The sequence below is a fragment of the Sorex araneus genome, chromosome 6 (assembly GCF_027595985.1).
Source record: "Sorex araneus isolate mSorAra2 chromosome 6, mSorAra2.pri, whole genome shotgun sequence".
NCBI classification, from domain to species: domain Eukaryota; kingdom Metazoa; phylum Chordata; class Mammalia; order Eulipotyphla; family Soricidae; genus Sorex; species Sorex araneus.
Window position 1 is genome coordinate 98,633,479 of NC_073307.1, and position 14,068 is coordinate 98,647,546.

Consider the following 14,068-nt stretch of genomic DNA (forward strand, 5'->3'; position numbering starts at 1 on the left):
CTATGGGATGCTGGGAATCGAACCCAGGTCAGTTGTGTGCAAGGCAAATGCCCTCCCTGCTGTGCTATCATCGCTCCAGCCCTGGGTGCAAACTTTCATATCCCAGGACTTCCTGCTTCTCCGGGCTCGGGGGACCGGGGTCAGCCCTGGGAAACGCCCACGGGAGAGGCCTTGGTCCTGGTTCTGCAGAGAACCTCATGGCTGTGCCCCGGGGCCCAGAGTGGTGGCAGGGGACCCTGGAGGTGTCCCCCCTCTTCCCCAGGCTGTTGCTTACTTTTCTCCAGCACTTTCTCCCCTTCCATGTCGGCGGGGGACAAGTCAGTTGCCCTCGAAGGCGAGATTCTTGCTTTATAAATCCGAGCTTTCACCCCCATCCCCACCCCCACCCCCATCACACTGGACATTTTTGGGGTTTTAGAAAATTATTATTTTAACTTTCCACCCCCACACCCAGATGTTCTCACCATATTTGGGCAAGAAAAGAAGACGGCTGTTTTGTTTCTTGGTGAGAAACCGCAGCATCTGGGAGAAGGCCATGGGGGGCTCAGACGTCCGCCTTCTCTCTCAGGGACGGTCCTGGCAGAGACTTCAAGAGCTGTCCTGTTTGTTCTAGAACAATCCAACCCTCCTGGGTGGGAATGTGAGTCCACAGGCTTGCTCAGGGAGAAGCCATGCAGAGTCTGGGGCGGTTAGGAACAGAGTCGCCCCCATGGCCGCCTGGCCCCTCCCCTGGGCACAAAGGGGAAACTGAGGCACGATGAGAGGAGCAGTTTGGGGGGTTTCAGTTTTGGGGGCCACACGCAGTGGTGCTCAGAGACTTCTTTCAGCTCAGTGCTCCGGCCATGCATCACTGAAGCTGGGACTCCCACGGGCAAAGGATGCTGGGAGCTGCCTCTCAGGCACCTGTCCGCCTCGGATGACATTCGGGTGAAGCTCCTGGGCAGGAGGACCAAGGCTCAGAGAAGGGAGGAGTGGATGCAGCAGCCATAGGACGGAGGGGAGGGCGCTTGCCTTGCATGCGATCCCCTCGGGTTCAATCCTCGGCATCCCTCATGATTCCCCAGGTGTGGATCTGTGCCAGGAGTGATCCCTGAGCACAGAGCCAGGAGTCAGCCCTGAGCACCACCACTGGGTATAGCCCCCCCACCGAAAAAACAGGGCTGGAGCGATAGCACAGCGGGTAGGGCATTTGCCTTGCACGCGGCCGACCCGGGTTCGATCCCCAGCATCCCCTATGGTCCCCTGAGCACCGCCAGGGGTGATTCCTGAGTGCAGAGCCAGGAGGGACCCCTGTGCATCACCGGGTGTGACCCAAAAAGAAAAACCAAAAAAAACAAAAACAAAACAGAAAAAAGGGGGTTGTTTCTCCCTACAGTCTCATGAAGGCTAAAGATCCGTGGGAGCAGGGTCCTGGAGCCCTGGCACACAGCAGTGGGCGCTTAGGGGAGGAGGACGCCTGCAGAACGGCCAGCTCAGACCCGCTTGGTCCCGGGCGGCCGCCGGAGGGTGTGGCCAGGGGCGGGGAGTATGTAAATAACCAGGCGGATCCCAGATATGGGCGGGGAATATGCAAATAGATCCTGATAGGAGGCTGAGGATTGGCCGGCGGGGCGGGCGGGGCGGGGCGCGCCCGATCCAGGTGCGGGCAGGGGCGCGCGCTCCGGCACCTGCCGCCCCGAGCCCGCGCCGTGGCTCTCTCCCGGGTCATGACTCCGCTTTGGACCCTGCTGGCCCTCAGCTGCCTGCGACGCGGTTCTGGTAAGGGCGGGGGAGGGGGGAGAGGCGGTGTTAGGTGAGGGGGTCCTGCCGCCTGCCCCCTGCCCTCTTCCCAGGGGTGCAAGAGGAGCCTGGACTCGAACTGGAACTGGCGGCGGGCGCTGGGGACTGGGACTCATGCGTGGGCACTGATGGAGCGAGTGCAAGGGAGAGCTCAGGCCTTGCATGTCAGAGCAGAGGGCTGTGAAGTAGGGTACAGGTGAAGAAAGAGGGGCGCCCCACCTGGAGAGCCGCAGGGGTACACAGCCACTCAGCACCGCGGGGTGGGGGGCGGGAGAGGGCCACAGCTCTGCAGGAACTCCTCCTTTCTGCTCGCGGCCACAGGTGGGGGCCGGGGTGCTGCCCAGACCTGAGTCCAGGCCCTAAGTATGTTCGAGGGGGAGCGGAAACCCCGTGGCCAGTTCTGGGGCACCCCACACGGGCAGGTGTGGGTTAGGGTGTGGGAGGCGGGCTGCCCAGGCAGGGGCGCCCATTCCGATGGGCGTGACCTCCTGGCCCTTCCTGCCCCCTCCAGGCGTGGACCTCCAACCCCAACTGGCCAGTGTGAACCTGGCCACCAACAACCCCACGCTGACCACGGTGGCCCTGGAGAAGCCGCTGTGCGTGTTTGACAGCGACGCCCCCCTGCCCGGTGCCTATGAGGTTTTCCTGTATGTCCTGGTGGACTCCGGTAAGGCCGGGCTGTACTTCCCGGGGCAGAGGGCGGAGCCAGCGGGCAGAGGGGCAGGTGGAGGCCCGCCCTCGTGAGATCCTCCGCGTCCACCCCACTGTCTGCGGGACGTGCGCTGTGGAGAGTGACCACCCCGAGCAGCTGGGTCACGCCAGGCCTTGCGTGCCCCGGAGCTGGCATTCACCAGGAAACTCCCAGGAAAGCGTGTGAGGCCAACACGGAGCGAAGAGCCCAGATGCCCCTGGCCGGAAGCCCAAGTCCTGCAGCTTCCAAGGGGTTTGGGCAAAGCATTTGGACTTGCTGACCACAGGCAGCCACCCTGGGAGAGAAGGACACTGCAGCCACGCCTCATTCACGAGCTCCAACGGACATCACTGTCTCCCACACCCAGTGGTGCTCAGGGAGCACTCTTTTTTTGGGGGGGAGGGCTCTGGGGAACTTTTTGGCTCACACTCGGCAATGCTCAGGGGACCCTAAGGGATGCTGAGGATCGAATCCGGGTTGGCGTGTGCAAGGCAAATGCCCTCCCCACTGTGCTGTCCCTCCGGCCCCTCAGGGGTCACTCCCAGTGGTGCTCGGTGGTGCTCAAGGGACCCTACGTGGGGAGAGCCAGCGCCTTAGCCCCCGGGGTCTCTCTCCTCAGTGTGAAGAGGAGACTGTGACCCGCCCGGTTCCCCACGCCCCTCCCCCACTTCACAGACCAGGACTTGAGGGGAAGGGACCTACCCCAGATCATCCCCCAGAGAAGGGCGTGCCCTCGGACCCAGCGTTGTCCCCCCTCCCCCCAGCCCTACGAAGGTCCCTTCCCGTTCTGTAGAAGAGATTTGGGGGCTGGGGGGTGACCAGAGAATGTGGGGGGAGGCCTGCCGGACGGTCCCTATGCGGGGTGGGCAGTTACGGAGCCGTTCCTGTCGGTCTTCTCGTGGGCAGACTCAGAGCAGCCTCTGTGCACGCAGGGCCCCAGCACCGGGGTGTCTGCGGAAGGACGCTTGCATGCGTGTGAGTGTGCCTGCCTGTGCCTGCATGTGTGCCTGTCTGCTTGCCTGCGTGTGTAACTTCCTGTGAGCATGTGTCCCTACATGTGTGCCTGCCTGTGCGTGTGTGTGCCTGTATGCACATGTGCATGTGTGCCTGCCTGTGTGTGTGCATACATGTGTGTGCCTGCGTGCTGGGTGCCTATGCATGTGCATGCCTGTCTGCATGCACGAATCCTTGTGTGCTTGTGTGCCTGCCAGTGTACATGTGTTCCTGTGTGTGCCTGTGTACATGTGTGCCTATCTATGTATATGTGTACCTGCCTGCATGTGTACATGCATGCGTGTCCATGCCTGCTGTGTGTGCATGTGTGTGCCCGTGTGCCTACTTGCATGTGTGACTTTGTGCACACATGTCTATGCATGTGTGCGTGTGTGTGTGCCATCATGGGTGCCTGCCTGTGTGTGTGTGCATGCCTGTGTGCATGACTGTATGTGTGTGCCTGCCTGCGTTCATGCCTACATGTGTGTGCAACTGTGTGCATGCCCACATGCGTGTGTACATGTAACTGCATACATGCCTACATGCGTGTGCATGCCTGTGTGCGTGGCTCTGAGCCACGCTATCCAGGACCTCACTGGCTCTGCCTCTCCAGAGAGCACCTGGAACGCGTCGGTGCAGGACGGCCGCGGGTCCCCGCTGAGCACCTCGTTCCAGCAGGCAGAGGGAGGCAGGAGGGGCCCCTACAAGGCCGCGGCCTTCGCCCTGGCGCCCTGCGGAGACCTGCCCAGCTTGGAAGCCGTCGGGGACCCGTCCCGGGTCTCGGCCATCCTCAGCGCCTACCTCATCCGGGTGGGCGACGACGGGACCTGCCTGTCCGACCCCAACTTCCGGGGCCTCTGCAACCCGCCCTTGGCGGGGGACACAAAGTACAGGTGGGCGTCTGCAGCCAGGGCGCCAGCGTAGGGGCTCTCTCACCCGGGTCTCCTGGTCTGGAAGGGAACTGTGGCCCCGAGACGTCAGGGCTCACGCAGGCCCAGCGTGAGCCCCCTCTGGTGGCCAGCCCCATCCGGTGCTGCCCACATCTGAGGCCAGGGGCCCTGTGCCTGGTCGGGACACCCCCCCCCCCCCCCCCCCGCCATGAGCTTCTGTGGATGAGAGCTGGAGCCCAGCCTGACCCGGGCACCCTGACCTGTGCACCCTGACCCGGGCACCCTGACCTGCGCTCCCTGACCTGGCCACCCTGACCCCGGCACCCTAACCTGCGCACCCTGACCCAGTCACCCTGACCTGCGCTCCCTGACCCGGCCACCCTGACCCAGCCACCCTGACCCGGGCACCCTAACCTGCGCACCCCGACCCAGTCACCCTGACCTGCGCTCCCTGACCCGGGCACCCTGACCCGGGCACCCTGACCCGGGCACCCTGACCTGGGCACCCTGACCCGGGCACCCACAGTCCCTGCGTCTCTTCCCCGCTAGGCCCGCTCTCTGCAGCCACCAGCGGGCGGCACAGTCCCTGTCCACCCCCAGGACCCCTCCCTCCCCCTGGTCTGCAGGACCCGCCCCATGCGTGGGGGCTTGGGCACGGCCACCCCCTCTTCAAGTCAGAGACTGGGGCCGGAGTGACAGCACAGCGGGGCAGCGGGCAGGGCCCTGCCCTGGCACGTGGCTGACCTGGAAGACCCCTCGGAGGGTGCTCAGAGCTTCCTCCTGGCTCTGTGCTCAGGGACCACTCCTGCTGGGGCTTGGGGGACCCTGAGGGGTGTCGGGGTTGAACCCCATCAGCATATGCAAGCAAGTGCCCTCCCTGCTGCCCTGTCGCTGGACTCCCTCCCCTTTTCAAAGTCCCTTCTGTGAGCCCAAGGGCCAGCCTGGGGACAGAGGACAGCGGTGTGTGTCTAGAGGGAGGCGGAGGCAGGATTGAAGGCTCCCTGGAGGAGGGGGCAGCCTAAGCGGGAGAGGGGCAGAGAGGTCTGTGCCAGGAGCAGGAGGTCCTGTCACACGGGGCGCGCCTCACAGCCCCCGACCTCTGCAGTGCCCCCCACAGCGCTAGTGACCCCCCCACTGCCGGGAGCCTCGGGCTCCCAGGGGTCACAGTGCTCCTCGCTCTGTGCTCCAGGTTCAAGTACGTCCTCGTCAACGTGTCCAGCGGACTGGTGCAGGAGCAGACGCTGTGGTCAGACCCCGTCCACACCAGCTGGCGTAAGTGGAGCTGACCCAGACCCCCGGGAAGCCGACCCCGGATGGTGGGCGGGGAGGGGGGGAGTGCCCTGCGGGAGGCCAAAGGGAGGGCTGGGGGCTGGGCACAGCCTCTGCCCAGCACCGCCAGGAGAGACCCACGACACCCACCCGAGCACTGCCCACTGCCGGGGATGGCCCTGAGCACCCCTCCCAGAGTCCTCCTGGGCCCTGGGCCTGGGTCGGCAGGAGGGACTTGGCTGATTTGGCCTGTGAGAGCAGGGGCGTGGGCAGGGGAGGGGCAGAGGGAGAGGGAGAGGAAGAAGGAGGGGAGGGGAGTGTCAGCAGAGGGACAGGAGAGGGCAGAGGCAGGGGAGGGGTTGAGGGAAAGGGAGATGGAGGGACAGGGGAGGGGCAGTGTTAGGGGGGAAGGGGCAGGGAAGGGGTGTGTTAGGGGAGGGGCAGGGACAAAGGTAGGGGAGGAGCAGGGGGAGGGATGGGGAGGGGCAATGTTAGGGGAAGGGAGGGGCAGTGTTAAGGGAAGGGCAGGGACATTGGGAGGGGAGGGGCAGGAAGGGGCAGGGATAGAGGAGGGGCAGGGGAGGGGAGGGGCAGAGAGGGGCAGGGATAGAGGAGGGGCAGGGATAGAGGAGGGGCAGGGGAGGGGAGGGGCAGGGATAGAGGAGGGGCAGGGGCAAGGGGAGGGCAGGGGAGGGGAGGGGAGGGTGGGGGCAGGGACAGGCTCAGCTGACAGTCCCCAGGCCTGGCCTGGAATTTGCCTCCAGGCCTGGGAGTTTTTTGGGGTGTCTTGGGACCCGGGTGCCCGCGCCCAGGTGGGGTCTCTCCCCACCGCTCTGGCCGACCTTGAGGTGGAAGTTTCTGGGGCCTGTGACCCCCCCACTCCTCTGGAACCCTCTTCCCACTGCCTCGAGCCCCCCACGACGGGCAGCTCAGGGCCCTCAGGCTGCTCTGGCGGGAGGGGGGGTCCTGCCCGCCTCTGTGACACGCTGGGCCCTGCATCCCCCTGGAGACGGCCCTGCTCGCTCTGAGGCCCCCGGGCTGCTCGGCTCCTCAGCGCTGCTCCTCCCCAGTGCTTCCCTGCTCTTGCTTCGTTGGGTAATCCAGGCCAGAGCTCCAGGCTCAGTGCTCTGAGGGCCGACTGGGGGGGCAGAGCACGCAGGGAGCTGCCTCGGGCCCTCGGGCCTGGGGTTGAGTCTGGAGGCCCTGACGGGCCCCCGAGCTGCTCCAGAATGGGGGTGCGAGGGGGCCAGCGGGGACCAAGACCCCTGAGGCTCCCCGGGGCATGGTCGGGAAGAGACTGCTTGCTGGGACCACAGACTGTTCATGCGGTTCCCAGAGGCGACAGGGGCCCAGGGCAGAGGGGGCGCCTGGCCGCCCCTGGGCCCCCGCGCTGTCCCCGCACTGCCTCCTGTTTAGGGCTGGCCTGGAGGTGCAGGACCCCCGGGAACTCCTCACCTGCCAGCGGTGCGTGGGGGGCTGAGCCGGGCTCGGCCACGGCCGCTGGGCCTCTGGCCTCGTCCTCTGGCCCCTGAAAATGTATTTTTGTCTTGGGGCCACGCCTGGCACAGCTCAGGGCTGACTCAGGGGGTGCCGGGCACTGACCCTGGGCCGCCTCCTGCGAGCCAAGTGCCCTCCCCGCTGTCCCATCCCCTCCCCGGGGCCCCCAGTGATAATCTAAAATGACGCGGAGGGCGAGGCCTGGGGCGTTGGTGCCAGGGCTGGGGCTCATGCGGGAGCCGCAGGGGCGCAGAGAGATGAGACGCGCCAGGGGATGGGGGGAGGGCACGGGGCGAGGGGCTCCAGCGGACACCCCCAGCGGTGACGGAGCCCCTGCCACAGCCGCCCCCTACGCAGCCATCGACACGTGGCCGGGCCGGCGCAGCGGGGGCATGATCGTCATCACGTCCATCCTGGGCTCCCTGCCCTTCCTCCTGCTGGTGGCCTTCACCGGGGCCGTCGTGCTCAGCCTCATGTGAGTTTGCGGGGGGGGGGGGGGGACACCCAGCACCAGTGGCCTCCTGCCTGCGGAGACCCCGGAGACGGGGCGGCCCGGGGCAGGGGGCCTTGGCCACTGCGGGGGCTTCTGAGCAGCCACCGGCTCTGGCACTGACCGCTGACCGCTAACCGCTGACCGCTGGGCTTCTCCCTCCTCTCTGCTCTGGGCGTGAGGTGGGCAAGGCAGTGCCCGGTCCATCCCATCTGCCTGCGCAGTTGTGGGGTTAGGTGGAAACCCCTGTCCCCGGAGGCTGGCGTTGAGGTCTCAGAGCAGCACCCTCAGAGCCGGGGCTCGGGGGGAGGCAGCCCAGGTGCACCCGGCCCCGAGTCGGACCCTGACCCCTCAGCGTGGGCCCCGAGCACTCTGAGGTGTGTCCCTGGAGAGGCTCAGCAGGGGCCAGGCAGCCCAGCCCAGCAGACCAAGCACCACAGGGGAGTCCCAGACCCCCACACTGCTGGAGGCGGTGTGTATCACACACACACACACACACACACACACACACACACATGCACCTGTGCACACACACATGCACACAGAAGCATGCATACACACATGCACACACGCGAATATATACAAATGCATGCACACACATATACATGCAAAAACACATGTACACCCATGCTGACACATGCACACTCAGGCATACATACATGTGCACACATGCACACACAAGCATGCATATGCACATGCACACATATGCACACACATGAATACATGAGCATGTGTACACACATAAACACATATGCACACATGCACACACACTCATGCATGCATACACACTCATGCACAAGCACACAGGGCCGGGACCCCTGCCCCGACAGCTCTGACCCCTGTTTACATCTGATCCAGATTCTCTGTCCCCCCTGTGTGGGCAGCCCCGGAGGCCAGGGCGGGTCCTGCCTGAGCACGGCGTGGCAGGGGTTGGGGGGCCTCCAATGTCTCCAATGTGCTCCTCGGCACGGGGGCAGGGGCTGGGGGATGTCAGCACCCAGAGGGAATCTCACTGCCCCTGCGAGAGGAAAAGCGCCGGAGACCGCCGGGAAGACAGGGTGGCAGGGAGGGAGCTCGCACGGGTAAAGCACTGGCCTTTTCCTTTTGCTTTTTGGGTCACCACATGGGATGCCGGGGATCGAACCCAGGCCGGCCACGTGCAAGGCAAACGCCCTCCCCGCTGTGCTGTCACTCCCGCCCCTAAAGCACTTGCCTTACGCGTGGTGACCCTGAGCACAGAGCCAGGAGTCAGGCCTGAGCACCGCCGGGTGGCGCTAAACTCCCCTTTCCCCCAAATGTGTGGGGTCACTGGGGGCGGGGCAGGGAACCTGGAATCGGACTGGGGGTTGAGTGATCACAACATAGAGCCGATGAGATGCACAGAGTCCAGGGTGTGTCCAGTGGACAGTGCCCTCTGGACAGTGCCCCCACCCACAGTGCGATTCCTCTGTTCCAGGCCTTTATTTCTCCTTCCCACCACCCCCGCCCCAGCTCCTGTGGCACCCGGCTTCCCACCTGGCAACCCCTCCCCACCCCCAGACCTTCCCCTCGAAGGCCTGGAACATCCTTCTCTCAAAGGGCAATGCAGACCTCCTCCTCCAGAAAGCCCTCCTGGGCTTCCCCCCCCCAGCTCATCCATTTAGTCTCCCTATAGTCTGCTGAGGTCTGCCTTGACTTATAATGTTAGCTCTCTTCTCTTCTCTTCTCTTCTCTTCTCTTCTCTTCTCTTCTCTTCTCTTCTCTTCTCTTCTCTTCTCTTCTTTTCTTTTCTTTTTTGTGGGGGTGTGTCACACAGTGCTGGGACTGGAACCCAGAGCCTCACAGAGTCGAGGCTTGTACTCCGCCTCTGAAGCCACACGACTGCTCTGGTGATCCTTGGGGCTGTGGAACAATGGCCTCCCAGGGCCCAGTGCTCCGGAAGAATGAGAAATAGTAGGGGGCGGAGCACCAGCACAGCGGGGACAGTGTTTGCCTTGCACGCAGCCAACCCGGGTTCGATTCCCAGCATCCCATAGGGTCCCCCGAGCACTGCCAGAGGTGATTCCTGAGTGCAGAGCCAGGAGGAACCCCTGTGCCTCGCCGGGTGTGACCCAAAAAGCAAAACCAAACAAACAAACAAAGAAAACCTAAGAAAATAATAATAATAACAACCTTTAGTATTAGGTTTGGGGTCGCGCCGAGTGGTCCTTGGGGCCTCCCCTGTGCCGTGCTCCTGTGCCGTGCTGGGGCTGCTCCCTGCGACGTGGTCTCAGGGACGGAATCGGGGCTCCCACATGCGGGGCGTCTGCACGTCTGCGGCCCAAGCACTCGAGGGTGTTCCGGAAGCTCTCAGAGGTGGTGCCCCCAGGGCTGGCACTGCCAGCGCCCCGGGAAGCTCGTTCCCTGGTAAACGCCGCGGCTTCGCTGAGTCTGGCCCCGGGCCCGAGTTCGGGCTCTCCAGCCGCAGGTCCCCTGGGCACTGCCTAGGAGTACCCCTCCCCCCCAAAGAAGCCCACACCAGTGGGGTGACATCCCTGAGGGGCGGAGCGCGGGCTGGCCTGCACCCGAACTAACCCTGCGCCTCCCCCCAACCCCCCACCCCTCCGCCCTCGAGCAGAGACATGGGCGGCTTTGACGGGGAAACGATGCACGACTCCCAGATCACGCAGGGGACGGCCCCCAAGTCTCAGGGCGCTGCTGAGCGTCCGTACCCGTCGGTGGCGAGCCGAGGGCCAGCCCTGGACCGGCCCGAGGCGTACGCCAGCAAGCTCCAGGACTGAGCCGGGGAGCGGGGCCGAGGGCGGCCACGTCCACACCGCGCCCAGCCGCCCAGGGGAGACCAGAGATACTGGACCGACTGCTGGAGAACTTCTAATAAAAGCCTCCCAAGATTCGGGCTTCTCTCTGGATCGACAGTGTGGGGGAGGGAAAGGGGGAGGGGTGTGGGTGCAGGAGCAAGTGGACATGCCTGGACACGCAGGGCCCGGCATGGGGGTGGGGTGGGGCTGTTTCCTCAGAGCGGAGGCAGCGAGGATGAAGAAAACCAGGGCTGGACTGGGAGGGTGGTCAGTCCAGGCATGCCCGAGGCCTCGAGTTTGACTCGCAGCTCGGCAAGGCTATCAAAGCTCTGCTGGGTGTGGCCCCCAGAGGCCCTGAGCACTGCTGGGTGAGGCCCCTTGGAGTCCCTGAGTACTGCTGGGTGAGGCCCCTTGGAGTCCCTGAGCACTGCTGGGTGAGCCCTCCCAAAGCCCCTGAGCACTGCTGGACAAGCCCTCCCAGAGGCCCTGAACATTGCTGGGTGAGGCCCCTGGAGTCTCTGAGCACTGTTAAGTGAGCCCTCCCAGAGCCCCTGAACACTGCTGGGTGAGGCCCCTGGAGTCTGAGCACTGCTGGGTGAGCCCTCCCAGAGCCCCTGAGCACTGCTGGGTGGCCCCTTGAGTCCCTGAGCACAGCTGGGTGAGCCTTCCCAGGGCCCCTGAGCACTGCTGGAAATGTGACTCCTGCCCGTGGGCTGCTCTCGATGTCACAGGATTCAGGCGACCCCGGGAGCAGGCGCTGAAGGTTTAGGTTCGGGGTTCGGGAGCGGACGGGGGGGGGGCACTGCTCCTCCCATCACTCCCTGCTCCCACTGGCCTTTACCTGCCGCATCCCTCCCGGAGACTAGGAGAGCACGGGGGTTCCCTCATCCCTCCCGGAGACTAGGAGAGCACGGGGGTTCCCTCATTCCTCAGCAGAGGTCCCCAGCGCCCGGCCCTGGCGGGGGGCACGGCGGCAGGACTTTCCTGCGGCTCTGCGTCCTGGGTCGGTGGGGGGGGGCGGGGGCTGGTGGCACCGGGAGCGTTTCCCGAGCGTTCCTGGCCTCCAGCGGCTGCAGCTGCGGCGCGACTCCCTGCGGCGCGGGCACTGCCCGGCGGGAAAGCCCTGAGCCCCGCATGCGCGCGCGCTTCCTGCTGGCTAGCCCTGGCCCTCCCCTGCGCGCGCTCAGCCTCCTTGGCACACGCCCGCCCTGTGTTTGTAGGGACTCACTTGCACACCCGCGCGTTTGCACACACCCACTTTATTTGCATGTTTCCTGGCACGCGCCTCTCTCGTTTGCATGACCTCATTTGCATGCGGCTTTGGCGCTGCGGACGCGAGCGTGCCCTCCTACCTCCCACGACCGACCGCTGCCCGCTTCCCATCCCTGCCACCTTGCCGCCCGCCTGGGCCTCTCAGGCGCCTCCTAGTCTGCAGCTCCCTGTGGCTTCCGTTCCTCGGTTCTCCGGCCCAGCGCTCCTCTCGCTGCTGCTTTGGTTTCCCCGTCACCTGAGCTAGGTGTCAGGCGGTGCCAGCCAGGCCGGTTCCTTTGCAGGCTGGCTGCAGGCAGGCGGGCAGGCAGGGAGCTGGCACTGGTGCCCAGAGAGTGTCCGGCCTGGCTTTGGGCTTCCTGTGCTGCAGCGCGGAGCTGGCCAGTCGCCCTGAGCCCTGTCCACCTGTCAGGGGCCCAAGGGAGCAACCTCCAACCTCGAGCCCCTTCCCGCTCCAGCTCCCCCTCCACGGAGGCAGCAGGGGGGAGGGGCTGCCCACTCCCAGCCAGCCCTGTGCCATGTGAGCAGAGCAAGGTGGGCTGGTGGGCGAGTCTGCGGGACTCTGGGCTGGACTCGGGCTTCCTAGAAGCTTCTAATTAGAAACGCCCACAGAGCCATTTCTCTGGAGCCGCCCGCACTATCCATCCCTGCAGGGCCGTGGCCTCACCTGCCCCGGTCCCCGTGGACACGCCGCGTGACTCGGGACAAGCGAGCCCCTCTCTGGGCTCTGAGCGGGAGTGGGCAGGGTGGGGGGGGGGTTCTGAAAGCGGGGGAAGGCAGCTGCAGAGAGACGGTTCCACTCCCCCACCCCACCCCAGTTCTGATCTCTCAGAAATCTCCATCGGTGGAATCCGGGCCCCCAGGCTTCAGAGGCCCGAGTAGGTCACACGCGCAGAACCGCAGGCCCAGCGTGCTCCAGCCTTTTGCACAGAGCTGGGCCCGAGCCGTAGGGCCGCGGGGAGGGCGCTTGCCCTGCTGGTGGCCACTGCAGTTCAGAACTGGCACCCCAGGCCCTGCGAGGGGTGATCCCCGCATGAAGAGCCAGGAGTGAGCCTTGAACACTGCCAGGTGTAGCTGCGAAACAAAACAAATTCAGAAAACAGGAAATACACACACACAGGCATGCACACACATGCACCCACGCACACAACACACACACACATGCACACGTACACACATGGCAGCTGGAGGCATAGTCGGCTTCCACGCCCTGCACTGCCCAAAGGTCTCTGGAGAAGGCATTTATGTGCCTGCCTGGAACCCAAGTGGGCTCCGGAGGTGGGTGGGAGGCCGTGTGGATCGATGCTACGGAAACAGCAACGGCTTCCAGGCTCGGCACTCAGGGGGGCTCTCCCGGCGGGTTTGGAGGACCAGACGGGGTGCCAAGGATCAGGGCCAGGTCAGCCAGGTGCCAGGTGCACGGCCAGGGCTTACCCACCCTGGACTATCTCTCCAGGCCCAGAATCAGCGAGTGTGTGCCCTCTGGGCTCCAGCACGCATTTGCATATGCAAGTATGCAATGTTTTCCTGAGAGCAGATTTGCACTGCAGACCCCAGCACCACCCGGAACCCACCAGCCTGGGGCCAGGGGCCACACCCAACCCTGCCTGCAGCCAAGGTGGAAGCAGCACCAAATGTTTATGGTGAATTGGTGTTGTCGGGAGGGAGGGGGATCTGAAAGGTTTAATGAGGAGCTGGAGCGATAGCACAGCGGGGAGGGCGTTGGCCTTGCACGTGGCCGACTCGGGTTCGATTCCCAGCACCCATAGGGTCCCCTGAGCACTGCCAGGAGTGATTCCTGAGTGCATGAGCCAGGAGTAACCCCTGTGCATCGCCAGGTGTGACCCAAAAAGCAAAAAAAAAAAAAGAAAAAGAAAAAGACAGCTTTTAATATACCTACTCATATTCCATTAGGATTATGGAGTGTTTATTATATTATAAAATAAATAAACACCCATTTATTTTATCTAAATTTTTTTTTAAACTGCATTACGGTGATGCCGTGACGAAGCTTTCCTGTCTGTTGCGTTTCGGTCATACAGGGAGCGATCAAACGCTCAACCCCCCGCCAGTGCTCAATTTCCACCACCCACGTCTCCCGGTGACTTTAGCCGGGCAGGTGTTTTTGGTAACAAAGGGGCCTCGGGAGCAGCCCGGGTCCGTCCCACGGGGGCCGGGACGCAGGACGAGACCACGGGGCGCGGACACAGGTGCAGGTTCCGCCTGGCGAGCGTCGGCCCCGCCCCGTGAGCTTCCGCGCCTGCGCCCGACGCCCGGGAGAGGCGGCTTGGGGCGGGGCGCGCGGCGTGACCACGCCCCCATCCGAACGAGACACAAAGCGTGACCCCGCCCACGCTGGGGGGCGGTGGGGGACGCAAGGTTTTGGCCACGCCCTCACCGCCAGGGGCGGATC

At 64.5% G+C, this 14,068-nt stretch overlaps 1 protein-coding gene across 1 annotated transcript; it reads left to right on the forward strand.

Annotated features, from left to right (window-relative positions):
• Positions 1–1,634: 1,634 nt before the first annotated feature.
• UPK3A (uroplakin 3A) lies at positions 1,635–10,410 on the forward strand. Its single transcript, XM_004610567.2, has 6 exons — positions 1,635–1,758; positions 2,291–2,446; positions 4,077–4,356; positions 5,543–5,625; positions 7,462–7,594; positions 10,206–10,410. Exons 1-6 carry the CDS (start codon positions 1,707–1,709, stop codon positions 10,366–10,368), a joined length of 867 nt encoding a protein of 288 aa, XP_004610624.1. The 5' UTR covers positions 1,635–1,706; the 3' UTR covers positions 10,369–10,410.
• Positions 10,411–14,068: the final 3,658 nt, after the last annotated feature.

Excerpts from the sequence above, each read along its gene's own strand:
- UPK3A (XM_004610567.2), top strand. The coding sequence starts at position 1,707 with ATGACTCCGCTTTGGACCCTGCTGGCCCTCAGCTGCCTGCGACGCGGT. Across the intron at positions 4,357-5,542 it reads GCGGGGGACACAAAGTACAG|GTTCAAGTACGTCCTCGTCA; the intron begins GTGGGCGTCTGC and ends TCTGTGCTCCAG. Across the intron at positions 5,626-7,461 it reads CCCCGTCCACACCAGCTGGC|CCGCCCCCTACGCAGCCATC; the intron begins GTAAGTGGAGCT and ends CCCCTGCCACAG.